This window comes from Anolis carolinensis, chromosome 2 (genome assembly GCF_035594765.1).
Source record: "Anolis carolinensis isolate JA03-04 chromosome 2, rAnoCar3.1.pri, whole genome shotgun sequence".
In the NCBI taxonomy this organism is placed as follows: domain Eukaryota; kingdom Metazoa; phylum Chordata; class Lepidosauria; order Squamata; family Dactyloidae; genus Anolis; species Anolis carolinensis.
Genome location: NC_085842.1, coordinates 256,360,362 through 256,385,847, shown reverse-complemented (window position 1 = coordinate 256,385,847; position 25,486 = coordinate 256,360,362). Strand labels below are relative to the sequence as shown.

Below are 25,486 nucleotides of genomic sequence, written 5' to 3'. Positions count from 1 at the left end.
CCTTGAGAGCTGTAAAGAATGGGCTAGCAATGACAAAAATACTTACTTGTGGGAAGCTCTCTTCTTCATCATGCTAGCAGACACACCGGCATGCCCTACAAGAAAGAGGTTAACAATGACTAACACATATGGTGGTATCAGACTTTATTCTTATATCTCATATGTGTTTGTTATGATTACAAATGCCAGCTATAACAGGTGCTGGTTCAAGTTTAATGGATTAACCCATTCAGTAATTTTCCCATTCTTTATCAAAGCAGCATCTTTTATGCACAATTCAGTAGCATATTATTCTTCCTGTGAAATGTAAAACACAAACTCCCCATGGCTACCTTATCTCTAGGGTCAAGATGTGTATTGATATGGATAAAGTAAACACTGTAAATAGTGTCAGTCACATGTATGAACTTCCATTTGTTTAAAATGTGCTCATGGATAATATGCAGCAATACTACCTTGCGATTCAATCACAGCAAAATGCACTTGCAGTGAAACCTAGATGGAGTAAATTTAGGGACAAATGGAACAATCTTACTGTAAATAGGGTGGCACTGGCCATATATACTCAGTTAAATACATTGATGACTTCTTCAGTTCTTCTGGAAAAAGAATCTGTTACTACCGTGTTTCCCCGAAAATAAGACAGTGTCTTATATTAATTTTTGCTCCCGAAGATGCTCTAGGTCTTATTTTCAGGGGATGTCTTATTTTTCCATGAAGAAGAATTCACATTTATTGTTGAACAAAAAATGAACATTTATTATATACTGTACAGTAGATGTCATCATAAACCAGCATAACCAGACAAACTGTGAATCCTATCAAGAATTTCTTGTTACTACCAATATTTCCATGTACAACACTTTATGGTATGTACATAAAGTGTTCTATTTGGCGGGCATGCTTCCAAACAAAAACTTTGCTAGGTCTTACTTTCAGGGGAGGCCTTATATTTAGCAATTCAGTAAAACCTCTACTAGGTCTTATTTTCTGGGGATGTCTTATTTTAGGGGAAACAGGGTAGTATTCATGCAAACTTTCAAAAACTACCAGAAGTCTGTTATTTCTACAAATTGTAAAAGATGCAACATTACCACAACTATTTCTAGCATTGGAAGTTATGTTTCCAGAAATAAATGGTAACAATATTCATTACATTTACAAACAAATACCAGGACATTACACTTTCAGTTTTTCTTCTTCTTCAAGGGAAACATTTACAGATGCTTTACTAGCTTCAAGCTGCAGAATTCACCCAATCATCTTGAAGGAGAAACTATATCAATTTCCAACCCTGAGAATGGGTGACTTTTTCCTGTTGGGCTTATCAAACCTGAATTAAGTTTCAGCTCAGTTGAACTAATGCAGAACACAGCACTATGCAATACAGAAAATAGGAAGGCTACTTGATTTGGAAATCTGCACAAACATAGTATCAAAGTTGCAGATACATTTTTCTTATTTTTATATCCACTAAGGGACAAACCAAAACTCTTGACAATTAAGTTCCAGAGGCTATGGGCCACTTGGTTTCAAATAATGCGAACTGTCAGTTTTACAAACACAGTGTAATATTAAGAAAAAGGGATTTCATCTGCTTATTCCACTTAAACCTCAGAATGTAATCAATGGTCAGGTTTTGCATATATATCAGTTGTGAATGAAGATGAAATTTGATCTAAAACTGTGTGGGAACCAGATTTAAGGATATTAAGAATATTTGTAACAGATACGCAATGGGACAAATTATGTATTACCCCACAAGTACATTTTTCCCTGCTTAACATAGGCCATGAAGTACTTCACAGATGGAATAGCACTCCTTCCAAGACTAATAATCAACTACATCTCCAATATGCTGGTATTGATGTAGAGACTGCTTCCCCACTATATGGTGGCTTGCTTTTGATACCATGTCTTGAAAAACCAGCTTATAATCAATAGTGAATTCCCTCAATTTGAATGGGATAAGCAACTGTGCCAAGACATTTAATCAACTATTTTAATAGCAGCCAGGCATGGACTGTGAATATATTAACAATTACTCTTTTATAGAAGTATGGTAACTCTTTAGTATGTTTTATATTTAGAACTATTGTTTCCATGGACCTCAGGGGACCAGGTGATGCTCTGGAAAAAATAATTTTAAATGTTCTTGTAAGCAGGTTATTTTAATAGGTTTGAATTGATGTTCTGGCTGTATGATCGTTTGTCTTCTATTATACTTTGCTCTTTTAGTTTCTTCTATAATTAAAAAGCTCAGATTTATAATTTGACAGAAACTGAAAACTTACTTCAAACTATTTTAGAAAAGTGAAGCATAATTTAGGCATTGACTAGTACAAATATCACAGAAGGAATGTTGACAAATTTCACTTATAATTTTTTTGGGGGGAAAAAACAAACATAATCTGAGATGGAATAACACTAAAAGGCAATACACAGTTTCTATAGCATTTCAACCTGTGTAAAAGTGAAAAACAGCATCATGTCAACAAGAAAGGGGACAAGAATTCTATGAATAAAACAAATTTATTTATAAACAGTGGAATAATTTCAGAGTGAAATAGTGTCAATAGAGTCTTCATATGGATCCAGAAATAAGTATGTACAGATCTACAGCAACCAATATCTCTCATCCACTTGTTGAATGAATGCATTTACCTACCTGCATCAGCTCTGGATCGCTGACCTGGTGCCTTTCCAAAGGGGGTCTTCATTCATCAGTATTTATGTGAGCAGCAAAGCTGCCAAACTAGGGTGAAAATCCAGTTCTAGGGGATGCTGTAAAGTCCTTCTCAGTCTTAGAGTAACAGATACAACAGTCCAGACTCCAAACCAGGACTCTCTTCCCCACAATCTTAGTAGATTCACTTTCAATGAATATATTCTGCAAGAGAAAGACAAACACATTAAGGATTGCTAATCGGTAACTTGTAGAATAGTGATCAGACTATGAGAGTTTAAGTGGAGCATTACAAAACTCCCTGTTTGTCAGAGTGCAATTATTGAAATCAAACTGATTTAAAAGAAAATCTCAAACTGGTGATTTAAAGAAGAGTGTGCTGATATGTTGTTGTTGCATATATTTTTAGAAGAATGGTGCAAATGTTCTAACAAGTTGTGTTATAACATCTAGAAGAGGCAGGAATCATGTGGGCCTCCAAGGGGTGTCCAATTACAACTTTCAGCATTCCTGAGCATCGGCCATGTTGACTAGAGCAGGGCTTTTAGACTTTTTTCATTCATGCCTGTTAGGCTTGCTAAACAGGTTGGGTTTTTTTCACATGAAGTACAACTGAAGCATTTTCTGCAGAGAGTCCACTGTAAACACTGCACAACAGATTCATAGACGTGTCGAGATGGTTTTCAGAAACCTTTTACTGTTGCCAATTTTTTCGCGACCTCAACACTGAGCTAAGGGGATTGATTCCATTTGGAGTCGGGACCCACACTTAGGAAGCAGTGGACTGGGGCCATGAATATATGTGTAATTCATTGATGAGGAAACATAGTGGAACACAATGTATTCATTATATTTATCAAACGGTATATTTTGTGTAAGAAGATGTAAACTGCGCACATAGAAACATCACTAATAGGTATGCTGCTGCTGTGTGCAAGGTCCCAGTGTCATGGCTGAGGTTTAATTAAACAAAAGCAAAATAAGCCAAATATCATTTTTTATTTATAAAGCAAACTAAAGTTCTGTCTTTCCAGGTCTGGTCCAGATAACAGAATTGCCAAACACATACCGAGAATGATGAGACTATACCAAAATTAGTGAAAACAAGCCAAAGAGTAGTCAGGTCAGGAACACTTAGAAACAACAGCCGAAGTAAAAGCCTAATAGTCAAATGAAGCCTAATAGTCAAATGCCAGGAGTTTAATTGTTAGGGTTCACAAATCAAAGGCCAGATATTCAGGAATACACACAGAAGTCAGAATTCAGAAGTCAAGCATACAAACAAAATCAAAGTCAGGAATTTAGTTGTCACGGTTCAGAAGTCAAAGCCAGGAATACCAACAGGGTCTGAAGCAGGAGTGCAAAGAATCCAAGTCCAAAGTCCAGATATCTAACCAAGGGTCAACAAAGCCAAGGTCTAGGACAGTGGTGGCAAACCTATGGCACACATGCCAGAAGAAAAAGCACGCAACACTCTCTCCTGGTAAGCGTACCATCGTCCATTCCCCCACTTGCCATCCCCCCCCCCCGCTTGCCTTTCCCCCTCACCAACCCCAGTTTGAACATCTCTAAAAAGTTCAACATCACTGGTCTAAGACAGGGATACAAAGTTGTCTGTTCTTCCAGATCTACTCCACAGAGGCTTCTTTACTTAGACAGTAGTTAATTTGGGCAGAAATACTTAATCTTCCTCCAAAATCTGGGACATATTTTTGATTTTATGGAAAGCTGGATGATGAATTCTTCCAAGATGATATGGTGACTGCTCTAGTAACCAGCAGTGTGGATTGAGTCTGGAATCTGCTGAACCCAGGTTTGTAACTAGAACCACTGGAACTCTATTTTCAAGGATGGGAAAGAATGAAAACACTAAGGGAAGTTCTTATAATCCAAATTAATATTCTGATTAGGTTGTGATATCTGTTTGGGAGTGGCTCTGGAGAGAGTAATTCAGATTGGACTGAAGAATTTGTAAGCAATATAGTCACTGAAGGTGCAAACATTGTGGTGGGATTAAATTCAGAAACTGATCTAGGCTATGAAATAAATGGATAGGAGGCATCAAGGAACCCTCACACTAAAGCAGAATCATGTCTGAAGTTGGGTCAGTGTCACTCCTGTTGAAAGGACAAGTTAAGATGAAAACAAAACTATCCAGGCAAACATAGACATGGAGGTTGGTATCTGTCCTAGTGTGGGGGCTGAGGTAGTTAAAATGACAGTTTGTTGCAACCTTGGCAGTAGTGACACTATTAAACAATGCAATCTTTTTCCTAAGGAAACAGTGAGAGTGGGAATTGGACTGGGAGATTTTGTTGCCCGATTCTGTATGCTTTCTGAAGATAGGCTCTATGCCATGAATCTGAAAGTTGAAATATAGAAACACTAACCCAGAAAATGAGAAAACAAAGCAGATTAAGACAGTAAAGGAGAACCTGAAAAAAAAGAAGAATCTTCAGCTGTCACACAAAATAAAGGCCAAAAAAGCAGAGATGTTCCAAATTTGCTGCTACAGATGAAAAAGAATGGAATTGGGGCGGGAGAGGTAGTACAGGACCAATCTAGACACCTGCATCTGGCTATAGAAAGGGTTCCTCCCTCACATACTCTGCTAAACTCTAGTCTAGTAGTTCCCAACCTGTACTCCCAATTGCACTTCCCAGGGGCTCCACAAATGCTCCAGAAAAAAAAACCTGAATGAAAATAAAGAATGAGAAACAAAAGGTAGAATCAAAATAAGAAAACTGGACGTTGCATTCTGAACAGAAATTTGCCAAGTTGGATTTTGCGCCTACTCTAGCAGAGGATATTTGGTTATTTTGCTGCCAGAATGGTGGTAGTTGAGAATAAATTGTGATATTATGGTAAATTTAAAGGTTCTAAAATACAATTTTATTGCATACTTTTCAGTTCTGGTTAGACAAAGTGGGACAAAGACTGTGTGTAGAGGCACATATATATCATCCACTGAACATTATTTGGTCAGATATGGATGTGTCCTGCTTTCATCTTCCATAGAAGTGGGAAGCCTATCGTGACAAACTGATTTTGGAGACAAATATTATATAGGACAGCTCAATCTATACTGTTTCATAGCATCACTGCAAAGCTTTACTTCCGGATTTGGTTAAGGGGCCCACCAAGATGCTGGCCCTTCTAGAATGAGATGACCCAGGCATTTGAAATGATTGCTCCTAAATATCCCTACCGCAACAAGTCAAAATTATTTAGCACAAACACTGGAAAACTTGAAAACAATGATATACATGTTTCGAAATACAGTAGAGTCTCACTTATCTATCTTAAATGGGCTGGCAGAACATTGGATAAGTGAAAATGTTGTATAATAAGGAGGGATTAAGGAAAAGCCTATTAAACATCAAACTACATTATGATTTTACAAATTAAGCACCAAAACATCATGTTTTACAACAAATTGACAGAAAAAGCAGTCCAATACATGGTAACGTTATGTAGTAATTACTGTATTTATGTATTTAGCACCAAAACATCACAAGGAATTGAAAACACTGACTACAAAAATATTGACTACTAAAAGGCAAACTGCGTTGGATAATACAGAACACTGGATAAGCGAAGGTTGGATAAGCGAGACTCTACTGTACTTGAAAACAATGATATGCATGATATACAGCTCATCTTAGGCATTAATAGTAGTAATGCAAGATTTTCTGCCATTATTCCATCTGTTTAATGCAGAGCTCTTTGTGATTGGAAGCTAGTCTTCTTCAACCCAGAGGAACAACATCTGGAAGCCTAAGGAACCTACTCCGACTAGGTCACATTGCATTTTGCAAGTAATAATCACTTGTAACAGCTCAAGATTGGAATTAGTACTGTATTTTAAAATGATATCTACTGTATCACTTTGTGCAGGATTATTCTAAAAGTCAATAGTTTAAAATACTATAACAATTAAGAGCTTCACACAACAGAAATATAGTAATTGTACCCTTAGAAGCAAGTATGTTAGCACCCTCTAGTGGTTGACTCTTAACAGCTTTTGGATTCTATACTAATTGCTTCTTCTTCCCAGGTGCTTTGACAATGGTTCCCTAAAATATCAAGGCATATAGAAGCTTAAAGACTTAACACATTTATTATAACATATAGCCCATTTAATCAGATGCATGAAGCATTGCCCAAAATTTCAGATATACACACACAAGGGTTGCCAAGAAAAATAAAGGAAAAATACTGCACATTTATTTGTTATGTAGAACAGGGAATGCCATAATAATAATAATAATAATAATAATAATAATAATAATAATAATAATAATAATAATAAATAATAATAATAATAATTCGATTTGTGATTTTGTGATATGAAATCCAGCATATTTATCTTGTTTGCTGTGTCAAAATAAATAAATAAATAAATAAAACTTTATTTATACCCCGCCACCATCTCCCTGCGGGGACTCGGGGCGGCTTACATGGGGCAAAGGCCCAAACAACATAAGGACAAAATATAAGCAACATAATACAGATCACAATATAAAAAAGATAAAACAGTAATACAATATATCAATTAAAACAACAATACAAGGATACAAAATGCATTTAAAACACATAAATAGTAAGACTGTAATAAATACAGGATAGATTATTAAAAACCCTCTGGGGCTGATTAATTCATGACTGTCTCACCGAAGGCCTGCCGAAACATCCAAGTCTTCAGTTGTTTCCTGAAGGAAGCTAGAGAGGGAGCTAACCTAATCATGACAAGCAACACCTGTTGAAGTTTCCTCTTCTTCACAACTAATTATAGTATAGTCCCCACTGCTTATTTTGCCTACCTACTCTATCATACATACAGAAAGAGTATTTTTGGTTGGTCTGTGATGTTCATAGAGGTAAATTAAATGTAGAACATGCCGATAACAATAATTACATTATTAAAATGCACAGAAATTCTCCTGATTCCAATTCTAGTGATACACTGGAACCTCCTGGCAACTTTTAAGTAATCATCCTCTTGCACGAATATTTCAATTTAAAGTATCTTTACTCCACACAGAGGATACTTTAATACTTTATAGTTCCTCATTCATCCTATGCTTTTATAAATTAATACTACTCAAACCTGCTGGTCTATGGACTGGTGCCTGTCCACAAACCATTGACTGATGTTTCCTGATGAGTTTCCAGGAAAGTAAAATAAGTTGTAGCAAAAGGTAGAATGTTATGAATCCCTGGCACACTGAAAAAAGTACCGGTAACTGCCAGTTCATTACATTCGATAGTTTTTGAAGTACTGGTCTGGACCTATATGATGGGAATGCAGAATACATGTGTTTTTCATTCTACTTCAATTAAATTATTTTTAAGTGTACATGAGATGTACCTGAACTTTTTGGTATATTACAAATATTTACTTACAATGTCAAAGTACAGTAGAGTCTCACTTATCCAACATTCGCTTATCCAACGTTCTGGATTATCCAACACATTTTTGTAGTCAATGTTTTCAATACATCGTGATATTTTGGTGCTAAATTCGTAAATACACTAATTACTACGTAGCATTACTGCGTACTGAACTACTTTTTCTGTCAAATTTGTTGTATAACATGATGTTTTGGTGCTTAATTTGTAAAATCATAACCCAATTTGGTGTTTAATAGTCTTCTCCATAATCTCTCCTTATTATCCAACATATTCGCTTATCCAACGTTCTTCCAGCCCATTTATGTTGGATAAGTGAGACTCTACTGTACTAGAAGCACTAGAAGACAAGTCAAACAAAACTCCTAACACAGTTCTGATACTGATATCCTTAACTGAGACTTTTATAGTAGTTTCTGAGCAATACTGTAGTTACAAAAAAAAAATCTTCCAAATCTTACATGTGATTTGTTTTACCTTCTACATCTGCACTTCGCTATGAAAAAGCAGCCTGGTGGCTTCTTATCATCCCAACAGAAATCACTGGCACCTGTTTTGACATAATGGAAGTGATCTATACACTAAATACATTGCATAATTGCAAGTGTTCGCTATTTTAGTAAATGACAGCCAAACTCTAGGAGTTATTTGGAATTACTTACATACCAGCTTTTTTATCACTAGACTCCTTGAATGAGTCTATCCACCTGTAGTGTTGTCTCCCTCTTTTCCCACTAAGAGCCATGGATGGACAAAGTTAGGAAAGGTTTTGTATTTAGATTGAACTTCTTCACATGTGAGAGTGAACAGACTCAGCTGCTAAAAAATGAAACATCATTTACATGGCTGATTTCAATACAGTATCTTTACCTCATTATACTTCTGCATATTTATTTGTATTGCTTTTCTAGTGTTAATGATTATGTCATTCTGCATATATGCTGCTAAAATCATACTGATGAACTGAGCTTGTGTGAGATGGTTTAGGAATACAGTGTTACCTCACTTATTGTGGGGGTTCAGTTCCAGGACCTACAGCGATAAGTGGAAATCCGCAAAGTAGGGATACCATTTTAATTTTAATATTTATACATTATTGTAATTGTTATGTGGCCTTTCTCCCCCTTGCAAGCCCCGGAGAAATAGTGAACCCTTCCTACCAACGTCGGCTGAGCCCTTGCTCTAAGCCCATCATGTTGCTCTGGCTGCTTCCCTGAAGCCAGGGAAGAAAGAACCTGGCTCCAGCTGGATGAGGGAGGGAGGGTGGGTGAGAGAGGGAAGGCCAGTGGTGGCAGCAAAAGCCTGGAAGAGGCAGCTAGGTCCAGCTTCTGCCTCCGGTCCAGCCAGGCTATGCCGGGAAACGTGGAGGACTTGGAAGAGGGGGCGGAGCGGAGGCAGAAGCCAGACCTGGCTGCCTCTTCCAGGCTTTTGCTGCCGGCAGCAGCCTTCACTCTATCACCCACCCTCCCTCGCTCACTCTTCCGGCTGGAGCAGCGTTCTTTCTTCCGGAGCAAGGGCCCAGCAGGTGCTGGCAGGGAAGGGTTCACTAGCTCCCTGGGGCTTGCAAGGGGGAGAAAGGCCACATAACAATTAAAATAATGTTTAAATATATCCGTTTCCCTGCAAAACAGCGAGTCCGCGAAAAGCGAACTGCCAAGTAGCGGAGGAACACTATAAGTACTTGCAAATTATGATACTACATCTTATCCTGGCTGTTAGTTTAAGATTTCATATTCTGAATGAAGTTAATTGCCACTAGAGACAAAAAAACTGTTAAAAGACACAGACACCAATGAGACTATCAAAATCACTAAAAAAATTTAAAAGGGAGATTACCAGCCAGAACTATGAGTTTGGTTGACGAAGTTGGATAGATTTGCAATCATTAGCACTGTTGTATATCCTAAGAGCAAGCAAATAATCAGAACTTTTGAAGACAAGAAATAATAAGTAGATTGTAAAATGGATGTGACAGGTTCTTAACTGTGAGATGTGAGGGAAGCTCACTGTTTTGTACATCTGGATGTATATAGTGATGTATTTTCAAACGTATTTTAGGTTAGCAATTAATGTATGTCAACATACACTATCATTTCATAGCCTTCTTTATCTGTAGAAGAGCTTCCTATTTGTGATTCAATCTATACTACAAATGAGAATGGCTGTAAATGAAGTCAAATTATTTGTCACTGCAATAGCTATCATTCAACAACAGTCATTTCATTCAAGTTTTGAAGGTCTATTAGAACTAATCAACTTGGCTCATCAGATTATTCAGCATAATCAATCATGTCAAACTGCACTCAAAAACTCTTCTTTCCATTTCATCAAGTCTTCAAGTTTGTATCACATATCTCATTGTGGGTATACATACACAGAACCTTTTTAGGTCTATAGTCTATTTGACAACTTAAAGCTCAATACTTTCATATGATCTGATCTTGATAGTATGAACTAGAGCTTAGTACACACTACCTGTGTATAAGTGGTAGACATTATATATTTATTTTATTTCATAAAATCCTGCTTTCTCATGAAATAGTGCTCAAAGGAGAAGAACAAAATACAAAAACAAAGCAGTGAAAGCTTCAACAAAATCAATGAAGACAAAGTTTACTTACAATGTCCTCTGACATTTCCCTCATACACTTTCTCCCCCTTTCTTTTGTCCCTTCTTTCCCACTTTCTCTTATACACATTCCCCTCTTCTTTCTTTCCTTTCTCTTCCCTTTTTTCTTTCTTCTGTGTCTCTTCCTTCCTTTTTCTTTTTCTTCCCCTCTTCCTTTTCCCTTTTATTTTGCTTTCTTCCCTCCCCTTCCCTCTTATCTTTCCCTTTCCTTTCTTTGCCTTCCTTCTCTTTTTCTTTCTTCCCCTCCCTCCCTTTTTTATTGCCTTCCTCTTGTTCATACACATCACCTAACAACAGCTAATCTGTCTCACTCCATTTATTTCCCAGTCACATGACAGAGGGCTACTTCACCTAGCCACAGCCATTCCACTTTATTCCTTTTCTTTCCCTCTGATCTGGTTCCAAAAGCGATGGGTTTTTAAATCCTCAATTTTATGTTGGATAATGAAGGGAACCCCGGTGGTGAAGTGTGTTAAAGCACTGAGCTGCTGAATTTGCACCGAAAGGTCCCAGGTTCAAATCCTGGGAGCGGAGTGAGAGCCCGCTGTTGCTCCAGCTTCTGCTAACCTAGCAGTTCGAAAACATGCCAATGTGAGTAGATCACTAGGTATCGCTCAGGCGAGAAGGTAATGGCGCTCCATGCAGTCACACCGGCCACATGACTTTGGAGGTGTCTACGGACAACACCGGCTCTTCGGCTTAGAAATGGAGATGAGCACCAACCCCCAGAGTCAGACATGACTGGACTTAATGTCAGGGGAAACCTTGACCTTTACCTAATGAAGGATAAGTGTGGCAAGTTTGGTCCAGATCCATGAAGCCATGTCTTTTTGGTACAAACCAGCAACATACTTTTATACAGAGAAGATAACAAACAAAACATTCAACAAAAATGTTTTCCTTCTGGGTTGTTTCTTTTAAAAAATAGTATAAGTTACAAAGATAGCAGCAGACATCACATAAGGATCCATCTCCTTACCTAAAAATTCCACAACCCTAGGGTAATATTCAGTAAAAATAGGCTCATACAAACCAGCTTTTTATATATCAGATTGGGCCACAATTTAAGTTGATTTGTTTCCAATCAGGTAAAAATCAGAACAAGAGTAGAACTGATGTACAACCTTGTAATGTTCCAGCCATTCTAGTTCTGAAGTAAAGCTACAAGAAACATCAAGCAGCTTTATTCAGAAAACACAAAACACTGTAGTCGCTGTCAGGGCTGGAATCCTTTTAGCTTGTACAGTATAATAAAGCTCAAAGCATGTCAAACATTTGGTGGGCTTTTCCCTCATTCGCCCTTAAAAGCACAACATTCGCTCTTTCTAGCTCATGCCTCCCCTCCCCTCCCTTAACACCCTTCCCACAGGAATGACCTTGAAGCAGGCTTTGCCAGGCAAAGCGGTACTTCAGCATACCACACACAGTACAGTATCAAAGCAGCAGATAACATTGACAAAAGCATTGCATGTCCCATCATTCTGGTGTAAAAGCTAATAGCAGGATTTTAACATCATGACAAACCTTTTATTATTTACTACGGGGACTTTCCAATTTTTTATTTTAGAAGCCAGTGAGTTGTGATTTACATGGCTTGGAGTAAAGCAATGCTTCTTAGGCTACCTCATATAGCAGAAAAGTGGTATTATTTTTCTTCCATTGTGCCATATTATCAATATACTGTATTTGCACTGTGTCCTGGAAGTTTGTTGCAGGTGGCTCACAGACAGGCACATTGAGGAGCACTGGACCAATACGCAAGATTGCAAAAGACAACTAGAAGTGGACTGCTTGGGGAACAAAAGCTCTGCAAGCACTTATAGAAATAAAAAGCACTGCATTTTTATCAATGTAGCTTTTCTGACTTTGATGGTGGAAGGAAGATATTTATATACAAGTTGGTCTGAACGTCTGGCAACAAACCAAATTTAAGTTGTTAATGAAAAAGTGTGTTCTACTAGACGTGCATACCGAAGTTCTTCTTTATAAGTTCTCAAATTTCAGAAGTAGCTAGAGATTATGTGAGTTACACACCATTTCAGCAATGTGTCAAAACTTACAAAGGAATGGGCATGCTCAGGAGGTTGAAGAACTGAAGCAGCCAGTATTCAGCTCATTAATAACTCTGGAGGGCTGTAACAAGCTGTCATAGCCATCATTTTGGAAACCGGAAGTGATGTCACATTACTTCTAGTGGCCTTTTGAGGGTTTTTTGTTTGTTTGTTTTTACACTGTTCTGACAGTTCTGGGTATACAAATCCACAAAGGAGGATTTACTCAAAGGTCCTCTAAACGGTGAGATTAAAAATGAGCCTCCATTTGGCTGGAAAGAACACTAAGGGGATCTTGGGACATGAGGGAACAATAAGGGGATCCTGCAACATGGGGGAATCAGTGGAGATCCCACAGGCCACAACTGACATTATTTCTGCCTACTGAATATGTTGTATGGACTAATGGGAGCTATAATTCAAAATATCTTGAGGATTCAGTGAGGGGAAAGACTGGAAGAAACAAGAGAAGACAGGCAGGTTGGCACAGAATAAATCTGTGACTTTGACAGCTTTACATTAAAAGATGGTATAAAGTTATTCAGAATATGACCATGCTATTGTATATTTTGTTTTAGAAAGTCAATTTAATAAAACTTTACAAGCAAGAAATTGTAGACAGGCAAATGTAAGACACAGAATCAAGTCAGGAAACCAAACTGCTGTTTTATACAGGTAACTGCAAACCACTGATAATTGCCATGACACATTTTGGGCACCCAGACATGCAAGTTTCTTTTTTGGGACTTAAGTAATAATAATAATAATAATAATAATAATAATAATAATAATAATAATAATAATAATAATAAACTATCTCCCCAAATACAGCAATATTCAGTTTTATTGACGAAGTATCGTTCCATCTTCCATTACTGGTCTTCCCTGTCTCATCTCCTCATAGAAAAGCAAGTCAAACATCTTCTTGGCATTCTAGAAATCAGACTTCTTGAGAAATTGCTGCTCTCTCCCCATCAGTCCAAGAATATAATCTTTTTGCCAGCAAACACATCTTTCAAGCTTACTTTTGCTTCATCCTTTATGAGTGATCCTCCATTCATGGGAATATCTTAACAAAAGAATGGCCAAAAAAGGGAAGATAGCATCCAACATAAGGGCACTGGTTTGAAGCAAAGAACAAAATGAAGTCAACAGTAACTTAATTAACAATGTATCTTACCTGCCTCTGCAGTCCAGAATAATGTATGTTATTCTTCATTTGCCATGGAAAATTATTGAAATGTGATGTATAGAAATTTGTCCAGGTTTGTGGGACTCATTAAGAACCCATGCTACCTTGTCTAGTATCACTCAGTATTTGGTCTCTGATATCGCCAGTCTGGTAGAGGAAATGTCCCATTAGGTCCCAAGTTGACAACAGATGAAGAAAGCCATTCAGCCTCAGGGGAATGCTGCATCCAGTTTGTACTAATGGATCAGTAAGCTGGAAAAGCACTTTTGGCAGTCTTTAGCCACAGATGTAGCAGCCAGAGGCTCATGGAGTAGCATCAGCCCACAGGCAACACTTTGAGTAACAGATTCCAAGATTCTAAGAGATACAGGTGGCCAGAGGGGCCTGTCCAATGGTAACTTAAAACAAAAGCAATAATTACTGGCTTTCTAATACAGTAGAGTCTCACTTATCCAAGCTAAACGGGCCGGCAGAAGCTTGGATAAGCGAATATCTTGGATAATAAGGAGGGATTAAGGAAAAGCCTATTAAACATCAAATTAGTTTATAATTTTACAAATTAAGCACCAAAACATCATGTTTTACAACAAATTTGACAGAAAAAGCAGTTCAATACGCAGTAATGTTATGTTGTAATTACTGTATTTACGAATTTAGCACCAAAATATCACGATATATTGAAAACATTGACAACAAAAATGGCTTGGATAATCCACAAACTTGGATAAGCAAGGCTTGGAAAAGTGAGACTCTACTGTATGTTGTACTACTTATTTTGTTCAACTTCCAAGAAAAAGATATCTCTACTGATCAGTAAGTAGAGAAGAAGCACTGCTAGCAACCATTATTATTGTTATTCTTCTAGAATATACTTGCCCATTCCAATTTGGTGGATAGAACCAATTCTGTGTTTCAGCACCCAAATTCTATATATCAGGGGTCCCCAAACTAAGGCTCAGACCCTGAATAGGTGTTCGGCAGCTGTAATGGACTGGATGAAGAACAAATTGAAATTGAATCCAGACAAGACAGAGGTCCTTCTGGTCAATCGTAAGGCAGATCAAGGTATAGGGTGGCAACCTGTTTTGGATGGGATTACACTCCCCTTGAAGATTCAGTTCTGCAGTTTGGGGGTCCTTCTGGACTCATTGCTAAGCCTGGAGGCCCAGGTGTTGGTGGTGGCCAGGAGGGCCTTTTCATAATTAAAACTTGTGCGCCAACTGTGCCCATACCTTGAGAAGCTAGACTTGGCCTTGGTCACATCCCACTTAGATTACTGTAATGGATAATATGTGGGGCTACCCGTGGAGAGTGAAACTTCAATTAGTCCAAAGAGTTGCAGCCAGGTTACTTACAGGTGCTGGACCCAGAGAGAGGACAACCCCTATGCTATAGCACCTGCACTGGCTGCCAATCTGTTTCCAAGCCCAATTCAAGGTGCTGGTTTTGGCCTTTAAAGCTCTAAACTGTTCCAGTCCAACTTACTTATCTGACCGCATCTCCTCATACCAACCAGCCCGCTCTTTAAGATCTTCTGGCGAGGCCCTACTCTCACTTCCACCACCGTCATAAATGCGACTGAAAACGATGAGGGAGAGGGCATTTTCGGTGGCCGCCCCAACCCTGTGGGACACCCTCCCAAAAGAAATTAAAACAGCTCCCCCTTTCTTCTTTCAAGAACCAACTAAAAACTTTCCTGTTTAAACAGGCTTTTAGTGAAGAAAACTAAGCTGGAGTGATAAGAAACACCATAGAAACACAAAGATCTGACACGATGCCACAAGAATGTGAATGTATATTACTGTTGTTTAAACTGTTTATTTTATGATACATTTTTATACAATGTATTTGGATTGTTGTTTACATTATTTTAATGTTGTAAGTCACTTTGGGTCCCGTAAGGGAGAAAAGTATATAAAGATTTATTATTATTAATTAACTTGAGTATCTCATCAGCCAAAAACAGGCCCATACTTCCCACTGAAATAATGGTATGTTTATGTTGATTAAAATTGTTCTTCATTTTAAATATTGTGTGGTTCTTTCATTTTTTTTCCACTACAATCAAATATATGTAGTGTGCATTCGTGTTTTTTCAAATTGTAGTTTGGTACCCCAACAGTCTGTGATCCGTGATCCAGCCCTCTGCTTAAAATTTTTGTGGACCCTTGCTATACATTAAACCACATTTCCATATTGCGCTAGCCTTTTCTCCTCCGGTGATAATTAGATATTGGCAGGCCCCAAGTGATGAACAATATGGGCTCTGTAGGTTTGTTCTTAAATTGTAAGTTGTAACAGGTACAGTATTTAAGTGTAACTCCAGCCAGCCAACCACACAAATACACAAAAGTTTTGGATAGCATAGGGAAGGGTTAACACCCCTGTGGTGTTTGTTTTGCTGTCTGTGCCCCTGTTTAGAAGATTTCACCTCATTTTCTGTCCCTGTAACCACTGGATTTTGAAAAAATTGGCTTGGTATGGAAACAAGGATTTGTGATAAAGCTTCAGTTGAAACACCTTTTCCCCCACGATAATTCTTTCAAGAGTACATTCCCCTTCCGAGGGGTAGATTTTTCTTACTTCCTGTTGTCTCCTCCCCTGTTCTTAACTATGAGTCATTTGTAAGTCAGATGTTTGAACTCTGAGACTGTATATAGTGCTACTAAGATGAAACATTTTTTCAGTTTTCTAATACAACTTACTCTTAGTTAACCAGAACTCATGGGGATGTGTAGGTGTTGGATGAATGTAGTGTCTCCTTGCTTGATACTATCAAAAATAGACCTAACTAATACTATACCCCATATATCATAAACTATATCATAAACTCTGTATTGCCTTGATATTAATATTGAAATATAATTAAAAGGAAATAAAGACAAATAAAGACATACTTAACTTAATGTGGCGGTTTTACTGTATTATAAAAACAGCTTTTTGAAAACGTGAAACATTATTTTTCAATTTCTTTTCTGGTTACTTGAGAGTTCCAGTTGCTGAGAGTCTACTGTATAATAATGGCACTCATTCAGAACACCAAAACAGCTACCAGTATCGATTTAGAATTTTCAAATAATTAATCAAGAATAAAATGAGCATGATTTTTTCAATAAACAAATTATAATTGATAAAGAAGTTACATGTGAACACAAGATATACACACATTAGAAAACAGCCTGGCAACATCCGATCTAGGTAACGACTGTCTATAATAGCTTGATAATTCAAAAGCAATGAAACAGGAAAAAGTGTTTCTCATATCCAAATTTCAAAAATTAGGTAGGATCTTGTCAGCTGGCGAGAAAGGTCTAGGCTTGGTATACAGGGCAGGACTGGAAAATGTGCAGTCACCAGACACTTTGCACTACAACTTTCATAAACCCTAGCCAATGTTTTGTGCCTATTTTATGAATGGTAGTCATACAGATATCTGGTAACCTACTAAAATGTGTGTGAACTAATTACAGATACAGAGAAGTTGATAGAAAGGGTTCATATACTGAATTGTTAAAAGCTCAAATTACAATTCAGTTCCTTAAAATCTGGAATTAAGTTATTCCTGAAATTCCAACTTAATTGCTTTTAATTAAATATAAATCCAATTAGATTGCCATTTTACATGACAAAGTTTTCAACTTTACTTATAATTCACATTTCTGCTAGATACTGTTTTATGCCTTGTTTTGAATATATCATTTAAAATTTAAGCTTTTCATATAAGACACAGAAATTCTTTCAGCAATGATTCTAGAATCCAGATGATCCAAGGAACTATCCAAATATTGAAATAGTATATTGTTAACATGCCTTTTTATATTCTTAACTTGTTCTCCATACTCAGTTCTATTTCAAATAGAAAATAAAAAATGTTATTTGGTATTTGAAATAGAACTGATCACGGGCAAATCACCACTGCGGCTACAATACCAAGGAATAATATACATTTTACCTCAGTATTCTATCACAATACATAACAGGCAGAATTGGCACACTATTAGGCCATTTCAGGATACATTCAGGCAGCAAAAGAAGGAAGGAAAAATACTCACTGTAGCAGAAAGAGACCCCCACTCTGAGAGAAACTCCAAGCTTGCCTACAAACGTTGTGGTACTCAACTGGACATATTGAAAGATGCTCACAGTATTCTACAACACTGATTCAAACTGATTATTAGATGAAATGAAAGTAATTACAGGTCAATGTATCCAATCAAAGGTTTGTCTCAGAGTGACAGGTAGTTTTGTCTGCAAACAGACTAATTTATGTTCTTACTCAAATGTAATACCAAGCTTAATTCAATGTCAACACACATTGCTTTGTAAAAATCAGCTTTCATAAATCTTAGTAAGTTCAAAATGAAACATTCAAGACTATTCAATTATATTCCTAAACTAGTGTGCAACATGGAAGACCATCCATCACACTGGTTTTCTGGAAATGTGTACCTGCCATTACTTGCATTGAGAATTCTAAGTTAAGTAAAATTTTCATTTTCTGATTTGCAGGACAAGCAGCATACCAATGTTAGAGTTACTGAAACGACAAAGAAAGCAGCTGTGTATGTGTGGTTCCAGATTTCCAACTGCCTTATAGTTCAAGAGGCAATGAATAACCATGTCAACAATCCACTCTGGTCCTTCCCATGACAGTGACTAATCCTTGCTCAAAGAATCACCACATGTCTGTTGCCTAAGCTCCCATTATTTTAGCATTTCAGATCTAACTCTTTCCTCTATAAAGAGTTGACTGAAAATTACTGGTAACATAGGCAAATTCGTGTTTATGTTATATCTTCTTCATGTTTATGTTTATGTTATGGCATCTTCAAAGAAATCCATTAGGAGGAACCCTAAAATCTTTAATTCAAGTTGTCTCTTGTGGCTGTAAACTCACATACATCTTCTAGTCCATACACAGTTATCTGAGAGGTTTTGTTTCAATTTTTGTTACTATAGCAGGAAAGGGAACAGAGGCTACAAGCCTGCAAATGTCACGATTCTGTACCACGACTTATGCTGTCTACTGTTGCTGATGGGAACTGAAATCCAACAGCATCTGAAGGATCACATTTCTCTGAAGGTGCTGGCAGCAGAATTACAAGAGCAGTTCATTTGTAAGTTCTTTTGGACCCAGTGACTTTCATTTACAGATGATACTCAACCAAAATATGATTTAACCATAGTTTACAAATCTTGCCAACTGTGTTGCGCAAGCAACCAAAATAATCATGGCTTGTTTAGCTAGTTCCTGGCTTGCTTTCCTTTAGTCTTACACCAGCATGCAGATGTTATCCCATATGCCTTGGAAGTAGTAAACACATTTTGATTCTAAGTTGGTGATGAATGTGTGTTTGTGGGTGTTAAGTTTGAGAAGGTTTGTATGTGTTGGAGCTTTTTTTTTTTTTTTTGAGAGAGAGAGAGAGAATATCTAGCTTTCATTTCACCTTGTGTGTGCATAATGCGGGGATTATCTGTCTATTTTTTCTAATGTATGTTTTGCATATTGGGTTCTGGGAATGCTTCGTTGCTCTATTTTACCCCTCTGTGAAATTATAGGAGATTGTATGCTTTTGGGGGGGTGACATAACTTTAGAAAGTCAACATGGTTTAATGGCCTGAATGCTGGACTACAAATCATGAGAGCAGGGTTCATTCAAATAAGCACTCATTCATGTAAATCCACTGGATCACCTTGGGCAAGTCACACTTTCTCAGCTTCAGAAGATGGCAAATATGGTCTCTGAACAAATCTCGTCAAGAAAAACCATGACAGATTTGATATTACTATAAATTAGAAATGACTTAAAAGGCAAATAACAAGTCATAACTTTATCTAGTATACACAAAGAAGTTGAGGGTAGAAAAAGGACTGTTGCCAGAGAAAAGGAAAAGCAGTTAATTATTCAGGAAAATAATAAGTGAAATAGTTCCTTTGTTTGCCTAATGTATTTTGGATTAGTAAAAACCTAGGTAGAATACAGAAGTAAATCAGCAATGAGGATTCTGACATAAGCTTTGTCAAGAAATGGTTATAAATTACCATTTGTTGCCATAAATAAACCATTATTTGTTAATTGATGTGGATTGAGCCTATTGGGTTTCATCCTTGGGCTGCACATGTTTCTTGTGTCATCAAGTTTCCAGATCTCAATGAATAGCTAGACTACAGATAGGGCTAGGCTGAGGGATTCTTTTCCCCACATTCCCATGCAGGTTTCCCAAAAAAAGCTTTGTCTTTACTCTTCACTGTTAGCCACTGTCTCCTCCCCTTTGATGACTTAGTAATGGAATTTCTGTCAGTGAACTTACTCTTCTGTTTAAACTGCCCTGGGTTGACCATGCGGTCCCCCTCCATTTTTAGGGTCTTTTCTGCTTTTCCTTTCTCACTGTGAAGGTGCACATTTTGCCTCTCTCTAGGCCAGTGGTTCTCAACCTGTGGGTCCCCAGCTGTTTTAGCCTTCAACTCCCAGAAATCCTAACAGCTGATAAACTGGCTGGGATTTGTGGGAGTTGTGGCCAAAACACCTGGGGACCCACAGGTTGAGAACCACTACTCTAGGTAAAATGTAGCTGCATTGATACTTTTACCCTTTATCTCCTTTAGAAGATGAGATTAGTAAGCCAGATAGCTCCAAGACCTTTTCTATCAAGAATGTATTTCTTTTCACTTCAATAAATATTTTGAACCAAAGTTCTGACTCTGCAATCCTGAACCATCCTAAGGAATAGAAGCTTATCCTTTCAAATCACATGTAAGTTTCTGCTGGTTAAGGAGTTTACTCCTAGTACTCTCCTATATTTTGGTGGAATTGCCCCAACAAAGCCTAACAGCTCAGATTCCCCAACAGAGACATTCAAACAAACTAGAATTAGTATAAACAAATCAGTTTAGTGTTATGTGATAACCAGTCCTGTGTTTTAAATTCTGAGATTATAATTTTTTCTTTAATGTTTTTAGAACTGAAATTACCATATATACTCAAATATAAATCAAGGGCAGGATTTGGGGCCAAAATATGTATTTTGTCATGACGTATGGATAAGTCGAGGCTCATTCCACAGAGAAGAGAAAGCACCAATGGCAACTCAGAGGGCCAGCCACCCCTGGCCACCACCAGCTCTTACTTGCCAAAAAGAACTTTTTCTTGCCAAAGGGCTCTCCTAGGTCTTGCATTTTGCTATTCTATTGAAGAAGATAGTTCTTTTTTTTATAAGTGTGAAAATAATGTACTCACATTGACCCATGCATAAGTCAATCCAAGTCTTCTGGGCTGATTATTTTTATGAAAATTACATGAATATATAGATTACATGTTTTTTTCTCAGAAGCCAGAACTTTCTTATTGTATTGTAGTGTACTGTACTGTGCCAGAACCACAAACGCTTCTCCTCAAACATCATTGGTAAAGATCTTCATCATTTTATAAGTCTGACTTATGGATTGCTGACAACAAATTTGACAAATATATGCGAAGTTATTCCTAACAAACCCTAAATATAATCTCTGGATGTGCACTGAAAACACTATACACATTCAGTGTGTAGCTTTAAAAAAAACCTCTCTGAAGCATAGTATTAATTGTAGTACCATCAACTATGTTCACTGACATCATAGATTTAACTAAAAAAAGAAAAGTGTACAAGGCACCATCTCCTCATCTCAACAAGTGGTTGGTGAAGCTCCAAAATGCTAACAAAAAAGTACTTCAAGAACAGAAGCAACATTTCCATACTGTAACCCTGGGATACAAGTGATTTCACATTTCTGTATTTGTTTACACTAAACCTTTATTTCTGTGGGGTTCAATACTTCTTTTCAGGACCTGAAGTTATCCATCCAATATGACAATTTTGAAAGTACTTTGTAATGTATACTAACATAATAATGTTTCTAAACAAGGTACTTGACTACACAACTTCAGCCATGTGACAATTAATGCAAGAGTTACTCATTCCTTAACCTTGGCTAAAAATGTCATGTATCCATCAACTTACTTGACAATTTCAAAGCAGTTTTAACAATCACCATTCTAAAGTTGGCATGCCAACAGGTTATACTGCTAATTTTTGAAAGATGACCAAGTACAGTGATAATAAATTATGCAGACTACAGAAGGATTTTAAGCACATACTACATAAGAGACACTACACTTGATTTTGCCAAAAGGTTAAAAAATAGGCGACCATCATAAAGAGTGGGTCTGAAGTCTGACAATACCCTCAAAATATGATATATCAATAAAATGTAGTGAAAAACACTTTTTAGCAGTCACAATTACTCACAGGCAATCGCTTGTGTATTATCATGCTTTAAAGTTAAATATGCAATTATACCCAAGGTCATTTTATCACAGAAGAGTGTAAAGAGAAAAAAAAACTTGTGTAAGGATTTGCATGAAAGTAGCTCAAAACTGTTTCATGGAAGTTTTGTGCAAGCCAGGAAGAAATAGTGGTAGCTGGTCAGGATCTTGGGGGCAAAACATCTCCAGCTGTAATATATGTGTGTGTGTACCACACACTACCACCATCAAACCCAGAATGGTAAGCAATATGAAATCTGTGCATCCTGTGAAACCCCAAAGAACCAGGCACAAGCCTTCACCGTATCCAAGTATTTCAGTCATCCTAGGGGTCATCATGAGGGCAAATTTGTTGTACAAAACTATCTACTCTGATGGTAGTTTAAAGTTTTGTCTTCCAGGGCACAACAGTAATCTGAATGGAGAGTTAGATCAGATTGTGGGGAAGAAAAACCTGTACTTTTTTACTGTTCAGGGGCTCCCATATTGGCCAATATTAGGTAATGAAGCATATCCCAAAATAAAAGGAATAGCCTCGAGCAGCCTGCTAATGTAATGCCTATTTAATCACCGCCAACGTTTTTTGGTGCATCGGCCTCCCTTCCCCCATACCTAGCAGAGACAGAGACGCACATTCCAGTCAAGCTTCTCAGCAGAGGTCGCCCCACTCCCCACCCTCCCCTTCCACAAGTCCTCACTAAGCTTCCAGAATCTTTCAGATTCCCCCCACCACTCATCATATTGTGTGCAACAAATCACAAAGAAATCTGCAGACCCTAGATATGCTACCACACAAAAACATACATATACCAGGGAAGATGGTGAAATGCCTTTCCTTTCTTTACAGAAAGGGGAAAAAGAACCCAAGTAGATGAAAGGCTAAGAAGCAGAAACAAAACGAGTTCTACAGAAAGGGGGGGGGGGGGAGAGAAAAACAGAGTCAGCCATGTTTTTGCTCTGTGTGTTTGTGTGCGCCTAGGAGTGTGTCTCCCCCAGTATTTACAAACCTGCAGCAGCTCTTGGAGTCTGTGAAGGGAGAAAAGGGAGGAGGGAAGGAAGAGGAGGGGGAAGGAAGAGCGAGGAGGAAAGGGAAGGGAGAAAAGCAGAAAAGAAAGAAGGGAGGAGAGGCAGCAACAGCAGACAAAGGAACTCAGCAATGCCTGACACACACACACACACAGAGTAGGGTAGTATGGAGAGTACGTTTCTCTTTCTCACGCTGTTGTGCTTCCTAGGGCCCTTCCACACAGCCATATAACCCAGAATATCAAGGCGGAAAATCCCACAGTATCTGCTTAGAACTGGGTAGTCCACACTGCCATATATTCCAGTTCAAAGCAGATATTGTGAGATTCTTGTCTTGGTATTCTGGCTGTGTGGAAGGGCCCCTAGGTTTTTTTTTAAAAACCTCAGAAAATATGTTGTTGTTGTTTGGGGGGGGGGGGGGTGAACCACATTTCTCAGGTTAGCAACAGCCCTCCACACCCGCCTACAACCCATCCTTGGATTCAGTTCAGGGGATAAAAGAGAAAAAAAATTTAGCTGGGGGTGGGCAGGGAAGACATAGTGGGGGAATGTGGGCTCCCCTGCAGGGGCCCCTGCCTGACACACAATAGAGGCTTGGAGGGAAGCAAATTTTCGGGCTGGAGGGGGGCGAAAAGGAGCAGAGAATGGCGCCACCCTCTCTCTCTCCGCCACCCTCTAAATCTCCCCCCCCCCTTCAGAGGAGGAGCCATTAAAAAGAGAGGGAAGGGCTCTGCCTCCCTCCCCCAGCTGGGGTGCTTGGGGCTCCTCTCCCTCTTTCTTCTTGGCAACAGCTTCCGGGAGGGAGGGGGGCTGGTTGTTAGGAAAAAGAGGGAGGAGAGGCGGGAATGACTAATAAATAACGCCAGCCCCCAGGGACGGGAGCGGAGCCTCAGCGGCGGCCTCCCCACAGCGGCCCCTTGCGGCGGTGGCTGGAAGTGCAGCGCGGCCTACGCCTCCTCTTCTTCCTCTCCCTCAACGCGCCCCCCTCCTCCCCAACCGTCACAACCGCCGCTTGGCCTGCCTCACCTGCCTCCCGAGGGCCCTTCGTCGCCGCCGCCTCCTCCGCCGCTGCTCCTCCGCCACCTCCGCCTCCGCCCGGGCGGGGTGGCGGCGTCGGCGGGGGTGCCAGTGCTGCAGAGGCTTCGCCACCGCCGCTTGGCCCCTCGGACAAGGCCGCTCAGCTCCTCAGCGGCGCCTCTCCTCGCCTCCTTCCTTCTCTTCGGACGCCGCTTAGCCCTCCTCCGCCTTGCCACATTGGGAGCCGCGCCTCGGCTTGTCAGGCGAGAGAGGCCTCCGCACCTTCCTGCCAAATAGTGATCCGCTCCACAAGAGGCGGCCCCGCCTCCCTCGCGCCGTTTCCTCGCCGCGCAGGCGCACTTTGCCTATTGAACTGCGACAGGGAGAGAGACAGAGAGAGCGAGCGAGCGCGGGCTCTCTGGCTCGGCTGGGAAGCGGAGGCCCCAGTGCGCCTGCGCGGGCTCAACCTGATTCCTGCTTTGCCTGGGAGCCTGAGGAAAGAAACTTCCGTCACAGTGGAGCATGGAAACTATCTTGCTAAGTACAGTAGAGTCTCACTTATCCAACGTTCTGGATTATCCAGCGCATTTTTGTAGTCAATATTTTCAATACATCGTGATATTTTGGTGCTAAATTCGTAAATACAGTTATTACTACTCAGCATTACTGCATATTGAACTACTTTTTCTGTCAAATTTGTTGTATAACGCGATGTTTTGGTGCTAATTTGTAAAATCATAACCTAATTTGATGTTTAATAGGCTTTTCCTTAATGCCTCCTTATTATCCAACATATTCGCTTATCCAACGTTCTGCTGGCCCGTTTATGTTGGATAAGTGAGACTCTACTGTAGCAACTATCATGTTAGACTACACAGAGAAGCCATTGAAATCCACAAGCATGTGGACAATTTCAGAAAGGAGGAAACCATGAAAATGAACAAAATCTGGCTGCCAGTATAAAAAAAACCCCTCTAAAATCAGAACAGTAAATAAAGAACAACACTCTGAAAACAGAGGAAATACAGATATGAGTCAATCAGTGGCCGCTAACACCTCAGAACAAAGAATTCCCCCAGGCAGGAATGATGCTGGCAAGGCCATTAATGCTAATCAAGGTGATTAATTACAACATTCACACTGGCCTCCAACAAACAAGAGTTATTTCTC

The 25,486-nt window shown here is 38.9% G+C and overlaps 1 protein-coding gene across 1 annotated transcript in view; it reads right to left on the bottom strand.

Annotated features, from left to right (window-relative positions):
- Window positions 1-24,466, bottom strand: part of spin1 (spindlin 1) — a 34,642-nt gene extending 10,176 nt beyond the window's left edge. Inside the window, exons 1-3 of the mRNA XM_003216445.4 lie at window positions 24,326-24,466; window positions 2,669-2,890; window positions 47-95 (exon numbers count right to left, since the gene is read on the bottom strand). Of these exons, the coding sequence (XP_003216493.1) occupies window positions 47-95; window positions 2,669-2,720 (101 nt within the window). The 5' untranslated portion in view covers window positions 2,721-2,890; window positions 24,326-24,466. The remainder of the gene's footprint in view (window positions 1-46; window positions 96-2,668; window positions 2,891-24,325) is intronic.
- Window positions 24,467-25,486: the final 1,020 nt, after the last annotated feature.